At 38.5% G+C, this 21469-nt stretch overlaps 1 protein-coding gene across 7 annotated transcripts in view; it reads left to right on the top strand.

The window, feature by feature from the left end:
- The first annotated feature begins 5819 nt into the window (after positions 1 to 5819).
- P2RY1 (purinergic receptor P2Y1) overlaps positions 5820 to 21469 on the top strand; it is a 56223-nt gene continuing 40573 nt past the window's right edge. For 5 of the 7 annotated variants that reach the window (XR_015728580.1, XR_009620452.2, XR_009620451.2 and 2 more), the window contains exons 1-2: positions 5865 to 6257; positions 9598 to 10678. Coding sequence is in view for 4 of the 7 variants with exons in the window: in XM_060682998.2 (XP_060538981.1) it covers positions 9655 to 10678 (1024 nt within the window). In the remaining 3 variants the exon portion in view is untranslated. Of the gene's footprint in view, positions 6258 to 9597; positions 20315 to 21469 lie in introns of those variants that run through there. The other 2 variants (XM_034439189.3, XM_034439188.3) reach the window with 2 other exon arrangements.

Below are 21469 nucleotides of genomic sequence, written 5' to 3'. Positions count from 1 at the left end.
GTTTCACAAGACTGATATAATTTCTATCTCCCACCCATTATCATATCGGCATCATATGGAATTACCAATGGAAATTAAGGCTGGTCTTAATTTACACAAATCCATCTTTCTGTAGAAAGACTACTACAGTTTTTGCTACTCTGACTGGGACAGTTGTGGTACCAGGAGTGAGGATCAAATGTTTTCCATTGCACAAAACAGTAGAATAACAAGCATTAAATGATGACTGGAATGAGATAGTATTAATATAATGTCAGCAATGGATAAAAATGGGGCTGCTTGTCAATGATGCTATAAGAGATACTGAGGAATGAATCTTAGAATAGAAATGATAATCTCTGTATCTATAATGTAACACAAAAGCTGTACACACTAAATACTTCTGTTTTCAACTAGGGATAACAATATTCTCTATTGTACTTTTTTATAAACAACTAAGATTAGATTTTATCTTGAATGACAATTGATAGACTACCTTTGGGGGCAGGTATTTCAAACAGAAGCTGAGCAGTTGTTCACTGGAAAACATTGCAACTATATTCTGCCTGTATCCCCAATACTGTTCAGATCCCGGAAGCCTTCTGAAGATCCTTTCAATTCTGCATATGCTATGCAAAATTTGCTTTGCATTTCACATATGTTTTCTTTGCCTGAAAAATAGGCTCCTTTTCACTTCCTTATTCTCACAGTGTTTGGGTTTTTTTTTAAAAAAAATTACTTTGACAATGTTTTTTAAACTTGCTATATTTTCACAGGTGGCAAGTGTTCAACTGCCAATGTTCATCTTTATGATTTATGTTCACGTGCTTCTGAAGCTTCCTTGGCTATGTACATTTCCAATCTGAAAATGGTCAATGGGAGGATGCCATTTGGGAGATATGCAAATCATGGAAAGCTAGACAGGCTGGTGCAAGAAAAACATGGCTTTCACATACAGACACTCCTTGACCGCCACATATATACATATGTACATACAGACATACATACAGACATATGTACATATAGACATACATACATGAACATCCCAGTCCACCAAACTTCTCTTCTTTGAAATCATTTTTCAAAAACTAAATGTGGTGCAAACTAGTAAAAAGAAAAGGATTCAAAACAACTTAACTAGAAGAAACTCTTTGAGAGCTGCGGTGGCACAGTGTTTAGAGTGCAGTACTGCAGGCTACTTCTGCTGATCACCAGCTGCCAGCAGTTTGGCAGATCGAATCTCACCAGGCTCAAGGTTGACTCAGGCTTCCATCCTTCCGAGGTGGGTAAAAGGAGGACCCAGATTGTTGGGGACAATATGCTGACTCTGTAAACCGCTTAGAGACGGGTGTAAAGCACTGTGAAGCTGTATATAAGTCTAAGTGCTATTGCTATTACTGAGACTTGGTCCTTTTTAAACTTCACTTGAACAATCATGGATTTTCAGTGTACAAAGCACATATATCAGTGGTGGGTTGCCCCCGGTTCGCACTGGTTCTATAGAACCGGTAGTAAAACAAGCGGGAGGCTCCACCCACCGACCCCGACGTCATCAAAACCCTTGTGCAGAAGAGCGTGCGGGCGGCCCTGCTGTAAACTGGTAGTAAAGCTAAGTAGAACCCACCCCTGACATATATAATATATATAACCACTATACCCTTTTAAATTCCAGTGGAAATCCATTACATGGACAATTTCAGCAATCATCAAAAAATCTCCCAATTATATTATCAGGATCATAATGTTGTTGTTGTTGTTGATGTTGATGATTTAGACATTCTAGGTAATGATGAGGGCAATTGTGGTTGAAACAAGAATGCTAAAGTCTATCTCATCCTTTCACAGAACAGAAAGGTTTAAACCAGAGGCTTATTAATCCTCAGGTCTTTCACTTATCTACTAGCTTCCCTGGTACCGCATGCTAATAATGTAGCAGATAAACAGTAGCTTTCATTTGCTTACAGGAGAGGCCGAGAGCTCAGTGGCAGAGAATGTGTCTTGCATGCAGAAGTTGTACATTCGGTGCTTGCCCTTTCCAATTAAAAAAAAATCTCAAGGAACAAAATTTGCAGGGGACAGGAATGGAGCCACAAAGTATCTTAGAGGCCTGCTGACAGTCAGAATAAGCAGTTCAAGGGCTACTAGATCTGGGAATAGCATCAGAAGCTGTTCAGAAATCAAAATGTCACAAGGTAGTGGTTAGGGGGGGTTAAATATTCCTAATCCCATAAATATTTATGAAAATTGTAGTTAGTATAATAAATCTTTAGCCATTTTGGAAGGGTTAAGCTTCTGAAATGAAATATTTCATGTCACTTTTTAAAGCATTCAACACAGGGGTAATTGAAAGTATGACTGCAGCTGCTACTGCTAGGAAGGATTCAAACCGAAAGCAATGGCTTCAGGAATTAAGCAAACATGAACAGTGGACAAGAGACAAAGTACCTGGTGGATAAAAATCTGGATTTATTTTGTGTATACAGTCTCGTTTCTGACACACAAAATTGGATTCTAACAAGGGTCCTTACGCAAGGGTAGAATATTTGCTCTCATAGTTTCATGTGTATCACAGAGCTTTGACAAAAAGGTTCCAGATCAGAGTGCTCACCACTACTGTCCTTCTAGAAATGTTTGGCTGCTATATTAAAATCTATGCATTTATAAAATCCCTCCCAAGTTGAGCTCGATTTCTGATTGTTTCATGAACTTGTCCATGCAATTTTCCTGGCAACAATATGGAAAGGAGAGTGGGAAAGGGAGCGCAGGGGAGGGGAGGGGGAAGGGGAAGGGAAGTGAAAGGAGAGGGGAGTGATGGGAAGGGAAGGGAAGGGAAAGGAAAAGGGAAAGGAAAAGAAAGGAGAAGAGAAGAGAGGGGAGGGGAGGGGGAAGGGAAGAGAAGGGAGGGAAAGGGGGAAAGAGGTAACGGAAAGGGAAAGGGGGGAGGGGAGGGGACAGGAAAGGGGGGACAGGAGGGGAAAGGAAGGGGAGGGGAGGGAAGGGAAATGGAGAAGGAAAGAAGGAAGGAAGGAAAGAAAAGAAATCGTGACATTTTCATGGCTTCATCCATGCAATTTCTTGGCACTATAGGAACATGTCTTGCCACAGCCTTTTTCCAAGATATCTTTTCAAATTCCCAGAGACCCAGTTGGGTGTAGGATTTGAGGCATCAGGCTAGAAACTAGGAGAATATGAGTTCTAGTGCAATCTTAAACACAAAGCCAGCTGATGGATTTTGGCTTATGGCCCAGTAATACTGAGTGATATTCTCTCTCAGCCCTAGTAACCCAACTAATAATGAGTAATACTCTCTCTCAGTCCTAGGAAGCAGGCAATAGCAAACCACTTCTGAAAAACATTGCCGAGTGCAGAGATTAGTCTAGGCAGTGACCAGGAGTCCAAATCTGATTTGAAGATATTCATCCCGCAAAGAAAACCCAACAAAAAAATCCCACCAAGGTAGCTCCCTACCCACGTATTAATCAGGCTGACCCTTTTAAAATGAAGCAAGCATGCCTATGTGCTATACCTGGCTAACACATATAGATAATGTTCATCCATCGTGTTTGAAGAGGACCTTGACATCTAACAGGTTGTGGGCTGTCTACGATGTGTCTGCAGGTGGCTGGTAAGGCCTATACTGGCACGAAATGTTCTGTCACATATCGGGCAGACATGTGTGAGCACCATTTTTGCAGCATTTGCAGCTCCGGCTTTGCGGCGTGCTCGCTTCTCTTGTGCTATAGTTGTTCTTCTGTCCTCAGATGTCTGGCAGCCTTGGTGGATACTCCATGTCGATCGATCTTGTGCCAGGATTTCCCTGGAGGTGGTGTTGCTATCCAGGGACTTGAAGGAAGCTTTCAATGTGTCTTTGTATCGCTTCCTTTCTCCTCTGTGCAATCACTTTCCTTGAGATAGCTCACCATAAGAGGAGCTGTTTGGGGATGTGATGGTCTGGCATCCTTGCAGCATGGCCTGCCCAGCATGTCTGGGCTTTCATTAGCAGGGTGTGAACTGATGGCAGACTTGCTCTGGAGAGGACTTTTGTGTCTGACACCTTGTCCTGACACCGGATCTTTAGAATTCTACGGAGGCAGGTCATTTGGAAGTGGTTCAATTGCCTAGCGTGCCTCCTATATACAATCCAAGTCTCACTGGCATAAATCAGGGTAGTTAGCACTACTGGGTGCTAACATATATAGAAGGATATACACTGATACCGACTTTTAAAGAACGTCCCCATGTCTAACTTTCAGCATTCAGTTAAAAAGGATGCTATGCTTCAGAATACTGCTTTTCTTTGTATGCCTGTAGGAAAGGATTCTGTTTCTTTGGATTATCATCTGATTCACAGAGGGCAGGAAAACAGGTCTTTCTGTGTGTGTATAGTATGTGTACATATTTATGTGGGGATTCCAGAGATGGAATTTATATAAGTTTAGATACTTTGCATCATAGCATGTATTATTCCCTTTTTTTTCCCATAGGAAGAAAATACCTCTTCCAAATATTTTTTTCTCTCTTCAGTGTTTTAGATTTTCAACAGACATTTATCCCAAAGGTGCTTTTTCAAGAGGCCACTGGACTTTCTGGTTTTTCTTTGAAGACATTTCGCTTCTCATCCAAAAAGCTTCTTAAGCTCCTTTGGAACAACTATGTCCTGAATGACTGAGAATCTCCATAGACAACAGACATTTAGAATCTGTAGTCCAGATTAATGAAGAGCAGCATCTAATTCATCAACCAAAATATTTTAAGCAATTAATTCATTAATTAAAACATTCCTATCAGTCAATGAACTGATGAAACTTTGCATTGCGAATTTGAATACGAACACAAGCGTAATACGGAAATCATTTCTGAGGAACTCTATTTGCTCTCTGACCAATTGTTGCTGTACAGTTGCTAATTTATACTGTAATCAAGGCAAGTGCAAAAGGCCCCTTTAAGTTTTCACAGCAAGCCAGACCCAAGCAAGGCTCCTTTCTCAAAGGCATCAGAATGTCTTTAGTTAAGATAACTGAGACAGTTTCAGTCAGTTTTTGTTCCATATAGCATCAACCTTGTGAACTCTCAAGTTTCCTCTTTCCGTTATGTATTCCAAAGGGACAATGATTATTAACATTTGTGTGTGTGTGTGTGTGTGTGTGTGTGTGTGTGTGTGTGTGTGTGTGTGTGTATAGCATGCATATATGTGTTATGTATGGGTATGGGTAGATATATACATCAGGGGTTAAATCCAAAATTTTTCCCTACAGGTTCTGTGGGCGTGGCTTGGTGGGCGTGGCAGGGGAAGGATATTGCAAAATCTCCATTCCCACCCCACTCCAGGGGAAGAATACTGCAAAATCTCCATTCCCTCTCCTCCTGGGGCTATTGCAAAATCTCCATTCCCACCTCACTCTGGTGCCAGCCAGAGGTGGTATTTGCCGGTTCTCCTAAGTACTCAAAATTTCTGGTACCGGTTCTTCAGAACCTGTTAGAACCTGCTGCATTTCACCCCTGATATACATTCTTTTGAAAGCAAGCAACAGAATTTCATTTTTAACGGGAGCCAGTGCGCTCAACGACAATAAAGGTTATCGTATCTTAATGTATCCATCATCAATGCACCTCTGGATAAAAAGTCAGAGATCCACGAACGTCTGAATCTTCTTGATTTGATATTATTTGCTCCCTGGGATCGATCTGAACCACTGGTCTCCAACCACAGATCGTTGAGCCCTAACAATCGCCACTTGGTTTATTTTTGGCAGCCCTACCACCACGGCAGGGGGAAAAAAAAGTGGATCTGTCTTTGCCCACGCGGGGAAGAGCTTCAGGGGGCGGGAACCAACCTTTAGCTGAAGGCGGCTTCTTCCCTGCCGCCTCAGCCGCTGCCGCTCCCGCCTCCTTGCGCTCCCTCCCGCGGCTCGCCTGCACTTCCTCGCCCGCCTGCCCGCCTGCCTGCCTGCTTGCCGGAGCAGCGCGCGTCAGCAGCACGCTCTTCGCCCGCCTCGCCAGTGTGGGAATGTGGCGGCGATCGCCTCGAGGAGCCCAAAGCTCGGGACTCTGACGGGCACATGCTTGGCGCCGCCGGCTCCCTTCCGCTTCTCCCGCCTCGCCCGGGAGCTGCGAAGAAGGAACCGCGGGCATGAAGGAGAAAGAGGCGACGGCGGGCTCGGGGGCAGCACCACCACCACCACCACCACCACCACCACCACCACCAACAGCCGCGTTAAGAGCGGCGGCAAGACACCGCGTTGCCCGCTCTGGTCGAGCGTGTTGAGGCGTTCCAGAAGGTAAGTCGTCTTTAACCGCGGAGGAAAGTTTCCGATTCTGAGGCAAAAAAAAAAAAAAAGGGGGGGGATAGGAACGGCGGGAGCATCTCTTTCCCAAAGTGTCCTCTTTGCAAGCGCTTGAAAACGCCGCCTGAAGAATTTGCCCGAGCCAAGAGATCTACGGCTTGGTTTTCTCTGCCGCGGCGCCTGTCGGTTTTGTGTGTGTGTGTGTGTGTGTATGTGAGCCTCGGAGAGTTTGTCTGACAAAGTAACTGAGATGCGAGCCATGCTAGGCGCCCAGCTCTGTCCGTGAGGGCATCCTCGTGTGTGTTTTTTTCCCCCTCCTAGCGCGCGTGTTTCATTCAGAAGGGGGTTAGCCCCCCCCAACTCTTCCCGTAATACCGGTTGAAAAAACAGGGCATGGAGCTAACGGTGGCCAAAGCGATGGTTTTTTGGGGGTGTTTTTTTTTTTTTGGCTGACACTCCTGTGCTGAATTCATAACTCGGAAGTAAAAAAATGTCGATTAGAAGGGACGGAGTGGATTTGCCGAAACGAGACCTCAGCCAAAACCGAGGCTAGGGAAAAAAAAAAAAAAAAAGACGGCGGGAAGAAAGAGACTTAGGCAGAAGGCGCGTTCTGTACATGCCCCGGAGCTATGCGGGGGGATCCTCGTGGTTGACTTTGCAATCCGGGGCTGAGCTTTTTGTCTGGAGATGAACCCATTTTGTTGACTGGAGACTTCCGTGTTGTGTGCATTTAGGGCGGAGGGAGGAGCTGCCGTGCAGGGGTGAAGGCTCTGTGTGTCTGTGTTTGTATGGTGTGTGTGTGTGTGTGTGTGTGTGTTATGGGCATAGAAGCAAGAAAAGTTAAACCACCTTTAGGTGTTACTTTTTGCTGCCTTTAAACTAGGTACAGATCTCCTACCTAACCCCAACGAGATTGATAGCCACAGCCTGCTAACCCCCACAAATCATGATTGAAAATGATAGCCCAACACATACCATTATGTCTTGGCATGTTTTGTGAGCACAGGCATTGTGATTTGTTAGGGACACTTGATAGTTCATTATGTGTATGGATAAAGCTATGGTTTCATAGTTTTGGAGGAGCTGGAGTGCCAGCACCGGGGACATAGCCATAGGTGTCTAAGGGATCCACAGCTAAGTTTTCTTCATTTCATTTGTCTTGCTACAGCTATCTTCTTGTCTGATTCTCCCTTCATTTCTATGCAGTTTAACCTTTACCTTTGCTCCCTGCAGTTTTCTTGTCCACCTGCTCCAGCTTTTTAGACTGCGTAATCCTTCTCATGGAATACCAATAATTATTTTCTTGGGGGGGGGGAAGGGGGTATCTGGATTCTCTCCCCTTTTCTGCCACCATCCATATAATTTTCAGAAACTTTCCCACTATTTTCAGTCATTTATGATATGTTAAACTCAAATTTAAGAAATCAAACTACTTTTCTGGAAGACACACAAAAAAAGCCATTCATATGCTGCCTGAATAACCATTTCTTATTCCTCCTTCCCTCTGTCTTCAGTAGCCAAAGATTATTGAACTGAAATATTTACTTAGGATAGTTCTAGCTCACATTTAATTTAGAGATTGCGGGGAGGCAACCTGTAGCTGTGATTTCTATCATCCATGGCTCTGAAAATGAATTAGACCAGATTGTGGCAACTGTGTTTGTCAACAGCCTCTTATTAGAATGGTTCTGGGCTATTTTCAGGTACAGAATGCCATTTGCAGAGAAAAAGTAGAACACCGAGAGATTGCCGCTATGTCATATATTAAAGGAGGTTCTTCTGATGTTGTTAAGAAGGAAAATATAATGAAAATACGTTTAGGATGGGTATCTGAACAAATACAGAAGTTTATTTGGATATTATTTAAAGACCTTAATATCTGTATTGTACATTCCCTTCATTTTTCTTTGAAAGAGTAGGGATTGAAAACTCGTCCATGATTTATCTGTATAGAGAAAGAATCTCCTAGGTTACTTCATTAAACAATACATATTTAGAATGGGGGAAATGTATGGAGAGAGAGAGGGAGAGAGGGAAGGAGGGAGGGGGAGAGAGAGAGAGAGAGAGAAAAGAAGAAGGAGAAGGAGAAGAAGGAGAAGAATTGCCAATAACCATATGGCAATTCTGCTCAGTAAATGTCAAGGGAAATGGTTACACTATTTCAGTAATGCCAAGTTTACACTTTTTAAAAACTATTGATATATATTTTCTTCCTGACCTATATCCATTCCACCAGTCTTTGGCCTTTGCTAAGCACTATGTTTTGGCAGCTTGCTAGCGACCAGCTAGATTTAAAGAATGGTGCAAGGGGTGGGGGTGGGGTGGTCTTGATGAAGAAGTCAAGATCTATTAGAATAGAATAGAATAGAATAGAGTAGAGTAGAGTAGAGTAGAGTAGAATAGAATAGAATAGAATAGAATAGAATAGAATAGAATAGAATAGAATAGAATAGAATAGAATAGAATAGAATAGAATTTTTTGGCCAATAATAATAATAATAAAGATTATGATCTTTTACACCATAGGATCTCTCAGTGGCTGAAATTTTTCAGTAAGTTCATTACTTTCCATCTTCCTTCCTGGTATATGAAATTCCAGCATATAAAATGCAGGGTTTTTTTTTCCAGATGGACAGGTTTTTTTACGCTATAAATACCAGTCAAAAAAGTATTGGAGAGGTCTTCTGCTTTTTTCTCCTTAAATAGATTTTCTCTCCTCTTAAGAGAAGGTATCAGTGGTAGGGGGAAGAGAAGAAGATTGTTACAAATGGAGATTGAGGTCTGCAAAATTCCATGGATGAGTCAGGGTGATTGTATGAATAACAGCCTCATTTGGTAATGCCCATAAGATGCTTTAGCAAAAACCGATACTTGACTGAGTTTAACAGTCTGTTAGGACTAGTTCCTTGTGTTACATTTTGTGGCACGTGGTAGGGCATATGGGCAAATAACTCACAAGCTGAAGCTATCATATTCTAGAAAGAATATAATATTGACATTCAAATATGGGCAGTAAATTAAAGCATCTCAACTGGTCTGCAGGAACATATGCCTGCCAAAAAAGCAAATGTAGTACTTATGGCCCTGTCAATTAAACAACTCACGATTTTTATTATTATTTAGTTATTTAACTTCTAAGTTTAAATATACTGTGAATGTTTTAATATTTTTCTTCTATCAAGCGAGCTATCAAAAGTCACCAGATTGTAGCAGGATATAAATAAATACACTGCTTCTAGATCTGCTGAAAATTGAATATGGTTTTTCTCCTGCCTGTTTTGCTGCATTGTTTCTTTTATTGACATAGCTTAGATACTTTCTTTCTTTTCTCTAGGGACACTTGCTGATTCTAGATCTTGAAAGCCACTGATGTGAATTCATTGGTGTCACCATGACTGAAGCCCTCATTTCGGTTGTCCTGAATTTGACTGAAACCCACGCACTGGCTAACAATGTGACCAGCAATGCCACTAACAAGTGTTCCTTGACCAAAACCGGTTTTCAGTTCTATTACTTGCCAGCAGTCTACATCGTAGTCTTCATCACTGGATTCCTAGGCAACAGCGTGGCCATCTGGATGTTTGTCTTCCACATGAGGCCATGGAGTGGCATCTCAGTTTACATGTTCAACTTGGCCCTAGCAGACTTCTTGTACGTCCTGACCCTCCCTGCCCTAATATTCTACTACTTCAATCAAACGGACTGGATCTTTGGAGACTTCATGTGCAAGCTGCAGAGATTTATCTTTCATGTCAATCTGTATGGAAGCATCTTATTCCTCACATGCATCAGTGTGCACAGATACACTGGTGTGGTGCATCCTTTGAAATCACTGGGGAGACTGAAAAAAAAGAATGCTGTTTACATCAGCGCCCTGGTCTGGTTTATCGTGGTGGTAGGAATCTCTCCCATCTTCTTTTTCTCTGGGACTGAAGTAAGGAAAGTCAAAACCATGGCGTGCTATGACACAACAGTAGACAATTACCTGCGTAGCTACTTTATTTACAGCATGTGCACCACTGTCTTCTTGTTTTGCATCCCGTTTATTCTGATCCTCGGTTGCTATGGATTAATCGTGAAAGCACTGATTTACAAAGATTTAGACAATTCCCCGCTTAGGAGGAAATCAATTTACTTGGTTATTATAGTGTTGGCAGTATTTGCTGTGTCTTATCTTCCTTTCCACGTGATGAAAAACTTGAATCTACGCGCCCGGCTGGATTTTCAGACTCCGGAAATGTGTGCGTTTAACAACAGGGTTTATGCTACCTACCAAGTAACTCGAGGGTTAGCGAGTCTCAACAGCTGCGTGGATCCTATTTTATATTTTTTGGCTGGAGACACTTTTCGGAGAAAGCTCTCCAGGGCAACTCGGAAAGCCTCAAGAAGGAGTGAGCTCAATGTGCAATCCAAAAGTGAGGATATGACTCTGAGTATTTTATCTGAGTGCAAACAAAACGGAGACACAAGCTTATGAATGGTTCCTTGCCCCTTCCTTTCCCTGCTTTTTTCTTCTTCGCAAACACTCTCTATCCTTTGCCATCCTAACTTTTAATTCTTACAATACTGATTTTGTGCATTAAAAAAAGCCCAAACCATAACCAGTGAAGAACATGTGTGCATATGTTTGTGTGTGTGTATGTGTGTTAAACTATCTTCTAGTTGCCTAAAAGACTTTGAGGAAACTAAGTGAAATTTAAATACTTTTAAAGGAAAAAATGAGAAAAGTGTCTAAAATATTAATTTAATGGATACCATGGTGGCATGTACAATTTGAAGAGAGAAGGGATTAGGAGCCTCTTTCCCTATATACAACCACATCCTTGACTTAAAAAACCTGAGAAATCAAATAGTTGTGTAAGATCCAACTCTACTCTTCTATCTCCAAATCTCTTCCTTGTTCATTGCTGTGGTTATAGGAAGAGAAGGATGATCTATGACTGCCAGCCCCATTATGGGCTAATGCAAAATCCTCAAGAATATTATAGCTCATTACATTCATTTAAAAGAACAAAAGCCCTTCCAGGAATGCCAAGCAGTTGGCCATACTTTGCTCAGTTAATCAATAAGAAATAAGTCTGTTCTTACTTCTTTATTTTATTATAGTTGATTTTGGTTTCATAATTAACTCAATGCATATTAGCCAGTTTGAATTTATTACTTTTTATATTGATTTGGGGTACTTTCCCAGTGTGCTTGTAAGGTCCTTTATTGTAGCAATTTTGGATAGAGAATTAAATTTCTGTGCACTTTATCATTTTGGATTCTTACTGAGAATCCATTATCATTTATTTTGTGATTTGTTCTAGCTGACCTATCAAAGCAGATAATGTTCCCTCCCAAGTCTAGATCAATGTAGAAAGTAGAACTTTATAGCACTTTGGATTTGATTCCAAGAAGGTATTTCAAAACAAGCTCCCACAAATGAGCTGACTACTTTTAAGACTTGCAATTTGGAGCTACGGTTGGGTTCTGCACACTCAAAACACCTTTATGGAACTGAACCTGAATCATTGCATGGTCCTATCAAATAGTCATTCCCAATCTGGTGTCTTTAGGCAGCTACCCCAAGAATGGTTACCTAATACATCTGGAAGCCTCCATAATAGCACAGGTTGATGTGAATGTAAATAGTATATAATATACCATAATAGAGTATCATTCACTTACCCACTAATCACATACAGGGTTCAGGATTTAGCATATGCTGGGTTGACAGTTGACAGTGAGTTGACAGTTCTGCCTATATAGCTATGATGGCAAACCAATGGCACACATGCCAGAGGTAGCACGCAGAGCCCTCTCTGTGGGCACACATGTGGTCGCCAGCTGCTCTTCCAGGTTCTTCATGCAAAGATCAGCTGGCTATCGCATGTGTGCGATAGAACCCAGAAAAGAGCAGCTGGCCAGTGTGCATGTGCATAACTGAACCTGGAAGAGCAGCTGGCCACTGCGTGCATGCGTACCGGACAGCTGCTCTTTTCGGGTTTCGGTGCTCCTGCGTCCATGTACATGCGCGCTCCAGTTTCGGCACTCAGTGCCGAAAAGGTTAGCCATCACTGCTATATAAAATGAAATCTAAATTCTTTGCTTTTGGTTGATAATACCGATAATAATACTGATATGGCTAGGACTGGGGCAATCCGGTTGAGCTCTTGATACGCCTTTCCCACACGCCTTGATATTGATTTGCTGGTGGAAATGTTCATATGAATATAAATCCTGTTAGCAACACAAAAATTGGACATAACTACTTTTCTGTTGTTTAGCCCACTGTGTGTGTTATTTTCAGAAGACATGTCCTCAAAGCCTTTAAAAATCTCTCACCGTAGCAAATATAGCATATCTCCTCCACTTAAGAGACGCAATTCCTATTCGGCAATTTAGATCATTGCCTAATTTTGGAGTTGGTCTCAGTTTTTCACTGGATAAAATAATGAAGCTTATCTAACAGGCTATATTTTTGACAGGATAAAGACAGGCATTTGATTTATTTTTAGGTTTAATTTGCTCTTGTTAATCTAAAGCACTTTGCATGACAACAGCTGTTTTTCAGGCAAATTGTTTACTTCTCTAGTATATGCTTTAGGTTTTTTTTCCCCTCTCCCCAGAACAAGCAAAAACTGCCATTGCTTTTGATTACTGGAAAAAAACAACAACATGCACATCATTTAAATTTATACAAGGTTTCACATTTGAGGAATTTAGGAATTAATGCAGTGAGTGGGAGAAAAGGTTTGTTTATTTGAAAATGGGAAAACCAGTTCAGGTAGGCTGCCTACATGGCTCTGCCCCATCTGATTTAGATCTATAAAGAGGATTTTCACGCTTTTCCAACCAATGCATGAAAAGTGATAGGGCAACAAGGCAGCGTGTCAGCTGAAGAATTCTGGGAGTTGAGGTCCACACATCTCTGTTGCTGAGGTTGAAAACACTGGGTTAAATGCTTGAATAGGGTTCTTCCATATCGTCATATGTGAATGTGTTTGAATTAGTTCTTAATCAGCCCTTCATTTCCAATTTATGTGGGTTTTAAATGCTTAAGGACATGCTTGAATTTGTTTATGTTCGATTTTTTAACCATTTAACAACATGGATTTTAAAATAAATAGGATGTTAATCTCTATATGAGCTGTCAATATCTAATGCACACTTTGACGGATCCATTTTAGTGGTAGTATCTAATTACTGGAAATCATTATTGTGGGAGTTCCACTGACTATCTTTTTCATTAGTTTCAAGTTGATAGGTGAAGATCTTTGTGTTTACATAGTTTTTTTTTTTAATGTAACCTTTCAGTCCACATAGTTTTCAACCCATATATATCTGCAGTTAGTTTTCATTCCATTATGTTGGCTGCTGCTTTTTAACTTGTTCATCTTTTCAGCCTGCTTGTTGTTTTCTTACATTTTTGCGATGTGCTCAATTAAGATTTATAAAACTGGGTTACCAGACTTGGACTGCAAAGCTCTGGACATGCACGAGATAACAAAAAATAGACCCATAAAACAATTTCTTTGCTACAATCTAGTGGTTGTCCAGATGTTTGCTGTTATAAATACAGCATTTAATTAATTTTTATCCTCTTCAAGAAAAGATTCATTCTTACCAAGGTGTCATGTATATATCAGATAGGGCAGAGTATAATTGTGGAAAAGAAGAATATAAAGGAAAAGCCATATAAACTAGGTCAAGAGCAACATATTATGTTGCATTTACATTTAACAAGCACATCCTTAAAATGGGAACTTGAAAAACAAACAATTTTAACCAGCTATATTTACATATATTAATATTCTAAAATATATCTGAAAAACATTTGCTCTAGGAACCAATGCTTTAAATTGGTTTATTTATAATTTTTTTGTGTACCAAATGAACAAGCTGTATAATCCTGTAAATGGTTTTAGCAAGTCCTGACAGAAATCCATAATTTACAAAGAATTATAAAGAATCTATTTTCATCTTGCTTATTCATACTCAGTAGTTTGCATATGAGCAAGAATTGCTCTAAAAGTCTCTTGGCAAAGCTTCAAAACATCTCAAAGATAAATGAAATTCTACAGAATCTGCAAAATCTATTTATTTTACATATTAACAGGAGAAAGAAATATGTTGTGTTATGGATTTCAGAATGCTTCTTGTTTCTCCATTAAAAACTGAATTGGGTATTTATGAGCTAAGGCATTTTTCTCCAACTTAGTGCTAAAATAAGTTTCTCCATCAAGCCAAGGCAACATGGCTATTGGCTATCTTGTTCAAGGAAGATGGGTTGAGTGGGAAATAGAGGCCACTACACCTGAAAGCATCAGATCGGAAGAAAGTTAATTTCTATATAACGGCATGTAATTTTAGGGTATAATCCTGTGATTTATTACTTGAAAGTAAACCCCAATGAAACTTACATCTGAATCAAAATTCCACTTAAAAACAATTTTAAATCTATTCTATAAAGATTGAACTATATAAAATGCAGTTGCTTAAGGCCACAATTCATACATTGTTGCATATGCAAGTCAAACTATTTCTTAACAAGCCAATTCAAATGAATTGAAAAGTCAATACATTTGGAATAAATAAATGACATTTTTAAATGTCTTTTTGTGATTAACCAGTTATATTAAAGCCTCTTTTGAGTATCAGCAGGAAGTGAAATATCTTCTGCCATCCCTGTGGCATTGAGAACTGTGGTATTTTTTAACTGAGACATGCCTTGCTGAACATAGCAATTGAATTAAGAACAGAATTATAGAATGGGCTTTTCTAAAATCTTTGAATTTATTTGTTCTTTACAAGTGCATTTTAACTTTCACATATTATATTCCATTTTTTTCTTAGTCTGGCTATTTAATAGATGAACATTCAGGAAGTTAAAAGTTTCCCAAGTCTATTGTAACTTGCTAAGTTCTGGCAAAATGTTTGGAATTCTTCAGCAAGATTGTTCAGAATTCCTTTGTTTTCATTTGTTCATTAAAACTCAATGTGGCAATGATGATTCTCTTTTGGAGGTAGATTTCAACCATCTTTTGGATTAGGTCTTATATGAGCCAGAAAGATTGTTTATATACGAAAGAATCATTACAACCCAACATTAAGGGGAAAAAAGTAGTTACATTTTGAGTGACAGGACTGAACCTCTTAAAAACTGTCAAAAAATAACAAAAAAGGAGTCAAGCAGATTATCTTAATATAATAGGACATTTCCTAATTTCTGGGTGGTGTTGGTACGAATCAAGAATCACCACCTAGAGTTCAGATGTAGCCTGCTGGCATTTTTGTCATATGGGGATTTCAGGAAAATATAAATTAAGTTTATTTAATAGATTTAAGATTCATTAAGAAGATGACATAATTCATTCCTCCAAGAAGATTGGTATAATTGGAGAGAATGCTTTTTGCTCATGTTTTAAGATCACTGCTCACCTCTGCCAAATTAAATTGGCTTCTAAAATCTGACCTAATTTCAGAAAGTTTCTCATTGAATGCAGTTAAAAATAGGAAAAGAATGAGGACATACCTTTTGCCTTAGCTGTTAATTGAATACTCAAGACCTGCTTGATGGTTGTTTTTTTTTTTTTTACAGGGCCAGATCTTGATCCATCTTTGGAAAGAATGTGATTCCAAGATTACAAAGTAAAACATGGCAATGCTAAGTAGGATCCTTACTTCAAACAATTTTGTGGGATTAGCAAATCCCTGTATGGATGTAGTACTGAATTATAGAAGTAGAACAGGCCGTTTAGATTCCTGAAAGCAATTATTAACGCTCAGTGCAGAATCCAGATTATGGTATCTGTGACAGATGGCTATTCATTAAAGTTGTACCTGCTTAAAAAATGGTTTGGATAAAGTACTTCAGGCATTATATAAGTAGAGCTCTTCTCCATTCATTCAATGAAGAAGTCCAGCATTTCTTTAGGTTTCCACATAAACCTGGAAAATGCTGCTGCTACTTAAAAGCATCTAAATTCCTCATCAAAGCTTAAGTAGCTTTTAAAGCAGCTGCAGTTGATTGTATTATCAAGCCAGACTTCTTCAAACCTTCTTCTTCTCCTTCTCCTCCTCCTTCTTCTCCTTGTTGCACGACAGAGAACAGGACAAAAATTCTCTGTGTTATCATTTTAGATTTTGTTGCCAGTTTATATTCACCTTCAAAGCTAAATGTAACAGGTTTCTTCTAGAACAAAGCTAAGATCCCCACTGATCTTTGTCCATTTTAATGCTATCTGCATGGCATTTCCATGTTTGATCCATAACTTATTGATTCTCTAGGGTCATGCTTGCTTAATACTATTATCAATACTGCTATATTGCTTCTAGAAACAGGTAATCAGGTGATGAGAATGGTCTTCACATAACTTATCATTAAATTATACTTTTCAGTAAATATAATAGAGAAAAGGCATGTTTACAACATGTATGCATCTCTGTGTAGTCATATAGAAAAAAGAGGGATACTGCAGATTTTTGCTTATTTAAAAGCCTATGTGGCAATAGAGTGAGCATATGTGGCAATTGAGGATGGTGGTTATATATGTTACACTCAGTTCTCTTTCTGGCTCCATCATTGATTTCCATGCTCAAGATGGTTTCCTGAAATACAAAAACAATAACAAAATTTATGAAGAAGACTTCCTTATGGAAGAATCTTGGCTGATGGTATTTGTGGAACCATTTGTGGTATTTGAGTTCCATTTGTGGAACTCTTTGGAGAACTAATGGCTATAAACACATCACTTCTTATTTGTTCACCAGAAGTGAAGGGACAGTCTAATTGTACACTTGTCAATGTTTCCAATGACATGGCTTTGTGTATTTGTTATGGCCATAAATTAGGTGTTAAAAGAAATCATTAATTTAACCAATTAGTTGCTAAGCATTAAACCAATGGCCACAATCCTGGTTTCCCTTTGTGGTTCTAATGGTATGAGCAATAAGGGTTGTGACAAAATTTCAAAATGGTACTTTATTTCAACGAATTCTTATGTGAAATATTCTTCAAATCCTGCTTTAACAAATAATGCAGGCCCCTCCCTTCTAACATTGAAATAAGCAGCTGAATTGATTTCCATTATGGTCTTTCCAGATGTGCTGATACCAGAAAAGACTTGTTCATCGGGAGCACATGAATAGAATGTTCTAGCAGCTTTTCTAGTCAGCTTCTGAAATACTAGATGAGTTTTAAGGCAACTCATTGAAGAGAACTGTGTCATCTCACCTGAGTTAACTGGACATGAAATAAGTGCAGAATGTAAAAATTAAGTTCACTTTCTTTAATGATCAAACCAGGCAAATGTTATGATTTGGGTTCAGTTCTACTTTCAGAATAGAAAGTAGATGTTAGATGTTAAGAAAACAAAAAGCATATTTTAGTGTGAAAGTATCTAACAATTTGTCAAGCCTCCCACCTATACCACATTCATTTTTTCCATTTTAGATATCATTGCTTTAAATTTGAAATTTTTACTTTTTTTGTTCTTCTTCCCATTTTTAAAGATGCTTATAGATCAAGAAACAAAATAGTCAATTTTGTATTATCAAAGATTGCAACTAGTATTAGCTCTACCCAGTTATGGCTCAAGGCCAGGAATCTTTTGAGAGTTATAATTAAGAACATTTCTTAAAATTTATAGGAACATATAAAAGGCATTGGATTTCCTGTCCCTTAATGTATAAATATACATGTGTATACATGAAGCAAGGCATTTTTGGAATTTGCAGCCTTCTATTTTCATTAGGGCTACCAGTTCTTGGTGCAAAAAGTTATTTGGGCTCCAAGATTGCAACAGAGATACAGAAACTATAGCTATTTGCTGTCATCTAGCAGTCAATCCCGTTTTTTACAATTCAGATATGGTAGCCTTATTTTTATAATGTGTTACTACAGCTTTGTTTTAAACTAGCTTTCATGGCATGATGCACATTATTAGATAAACACACACTACATTTCCCCATCTTTATTAAAATGCTCCATCCTATCCTATGGCTTTTGGAAAGGAGTCTTCTATTTCTTTAGATCTGAGGGCCATCTAAAATGTATTGAAGTTGTAATGGAACACTGTCTCTTCCCTATGATTTGGCGTTTATCATTATCAGTGATATGGTTCAATGGGAAATCTCTTTAATCTTATTGTTCTTAAGTTGTTCACATGCCATTTATTATAAGAGGAATTTGATTTAAAGGCAAGGATTACTAGGGAAAACAATTTCATATGTATGCTTATACAAGATATAACTTAGTTCCAGAAGAGTAGGTAGAGGAATTATTATGAATTTTCACCAGGTTTAGCATGTTGGAGATGGGTTTATTCTTTCCCCATTAAGGTTGATGTTTTGTGCTAGATATGTTGTGTTTTTGCTGCTTCCCCCCTCCCCATCCTTTTTTGATTCTTTTGCATCCCTCTATTACGGTTGGATCTCTCTGATAAATTTTGGAAACAGATGAAAGGAAGTGCTTTTACTTAACAAAAATAGCTTTTGCCTTATTTGTAACAGCAGGTGTAAAGTTCTTCAGCAAATAATTTGACCATGCTAACTGAGAGATTATGGAAACGAAAGAATGAAATGAAATGGGGATTCCAGAGAGAAAAAGATTAAAATAAAAAAAACAGGGGAATTATTATTATTTCTTTGTAGTGATTGGCACAAATGTTGAATTGTGTCAAATTTTAAAGACAAGTTGAAATCCATAAATGTTCAGGGGGAGATAAATTGTACAGATAGTCCTCAACTTACAACAGTTCCAAGTAACAATGGTACTAAAAAAAAGTGACTTATGACCAAACACAACCGTTGCAGCATCCCCATAGTCACATTGGCCATGTGCTTGGCAACTGGTTCATATTTAAGGTGGTTGAAGTGTTTTGAGGTCATGCGATCAGCTTTTGCGAACTTCTGATAAGCAAAGTCAATGGGGAAGCCAGATTCACTTAACAACCAGGTTACTAACTTAACAATTGCAACAATTCACTTAATAACAGTGACAAGGAAAGTCATACAATGGGGCAAAGCTCACTTAACAAATGTTTCACTTAGCAACATAAATTTTGGGCTCAATTGTGGTCTTAGTTGAGAACTACCTGTACACTTTCCCCTCTTTTCCTAGTTCAGATGCTTGTTGGGAAGGACAAATATGGAGAAGTCATAAAAAAATTCCCACTGCTCCAAAAACAATTTTTAACAATTTACAAAATAAGCAGCTAATTACAGATTTCATCCATGCCCTATTATTGCTGTAAATGAAGTTTTATAATAAAGCAATTTTCCATCTCTGAATTAAATTGCTCTTTTCAAACATCTTGGAATCTAGGCTTTTTTAAATAAAAAGAAAATATTTGTGCCTTGTGGACAAATAGAGGGCTGTAGCAAAATAAATCTCAAACATTCACATAACTTGACAAGCTTCACATTCACTGTACAGATTGGAAGCTGGAAATTAAATTGTCATGGGGTATTTATTTACGTAGCAATAGAGCAAAAATTTGTGTCTGCTTTGGACCTTTCAAATACAAAATCTTTCATAAGAAAAGGGGCACAATTTAGCAGTCCAAGCGAAGACAAGCCACAAATGTTTCAATTTAATATGAAGGGAAACACAAAGGTGTAATTTATGTGCTAAATGTTTTACAGGTTTGGATTTTATAGTGTGTTTTCAAGTGCAAATGTGAAAATGTTTTATTTTTCTACTTTTCTGTAATATTCTGTAATATTGTTGAGTAATTCAAGATTTATTAGTGATAACAGTGTCATTTGATTTGCCTAAAGAGACAGTGTTACTTGATATTTAAGCTTCTCAGGTTCTGTTGTGGAATAAAGCTTCTAGTAATTTAAGGAATAAAACAACACTTAACTGCATACTTCTTGAATAAAAAGATTGTCCATTTTTGTATTAAAAGTCTGTGTTGATTGCATGCGGTTTTTGTTAAGGCATGCCAAATACCGTCTTGTAACATTTTGGTGGCAATAGAACTGAACTGCTTCCACAGAGTTTCTAGCATTGTACTGAGCTACTTACAGAATAAACAAAATCCAATAAAGTGATAGAACATTGATTTGTTGGCTACTATGTTATTACAGCATTCTGCTAAATGCAGAGATACTCACTTCAGGCTTGAGGAGTATTGAATTGAAATCCCTCCATTTCAGACAAGAAATCAATCACAAGACTAGCTATCAATTATTTAATTTACTTGATTAATGCAGGTTGCTTCTTATCAGACCCATTTTGTTGTAATATTCAGAAGGAAAAGTAGCATTTGGTCTTATCAGAAAGCTCATGCTTGTCATTTAAATTGGGTGCTAAATTTTATCAGGCCTTTCTCTCCTTCTTCCCCTTATGCTCACTATTCCTGCAATAAATTTCCTTTGAAGATTTAGAGATTTACTTTGGGGAAAAAATGGGACATGTCCTCAAGGGCTTTGATAATTGGGAGGAAAATCAGTGAAAATTATTTGTACCAATGAAAAGTAGAACTGCTTTGCTGTAACAGATTATGGTTGAATATTATTTTAGTTTAAACTATTATACACATTTAGCTTGAAAATAAATTCATTTGAACTGAATGAAACTTTTTTAAAAAGTAGACACATGTAGGATTCCACTATTAAAGTGCTAGTGGAACTAGTCCCAACCAAATGCTGAAATTGGCTTCAATCTGATGCTTTCTTTTGTAGCAAGAATATAATTTTCTGTAAATCATATGCAGCACAAGGCTGAAATAAAGAATGCAACAAAATAACATTTTTTTTCAATTAAAAAGGGGTTTTCTTTCTTCATTTTTTTCTCTTTGGGTTTCAGACCCACTCTGTACTTCAAATCTGAAGTATTATAATTGTAGTTTGACATAGCACTGAGTATTTTGTTATATGAATAAGCTTTCCAACTGTAATTTCACTGCAAATAAACACAGGTGGGGGTGTTAAGTTAAATTGTACAAAGCATTATAAATGGACAATATTGTTTTGAGTGAATCTCAAACTTAGGTACCACCAACTCCAGATTTCTTCAGGGCATTGAAGATGATCCATAGCTCAGTGGTTGCTGATACTAGTGTCAGAATTGGTACTAGTTCAGTCTTTCTAACTTGCAGTACCCACATATTAGCTCATAAGATCCTGTTGTAAATTGGCTCTTGACATTTTGGAAACAAGCATAGCCACCCACCCACCATCTGATCACAGCCTTTGTGGTATATTCAGTAATTAAC

The sequence above is a fragment of the Pantherophis guttatus genome, chromosome 6 (genome assembly GCF_059756535.1).
Source record: "Pantherophis guttatus breed Tessera chromosome 6, ASM5975653v1, whole genome shotgun sequence".
Classification (NCBI taxonomy): Eukaryota; Metazoa; Chordata; class Lepidosauria; order Squamata; family Colubridae; genus Pantherophis; species Pantherophis guttatus.
Note: the sequence above shows the minus strand (reverse complement) of the source record. Positions and strands in the feature narration are given on the sequence as shown.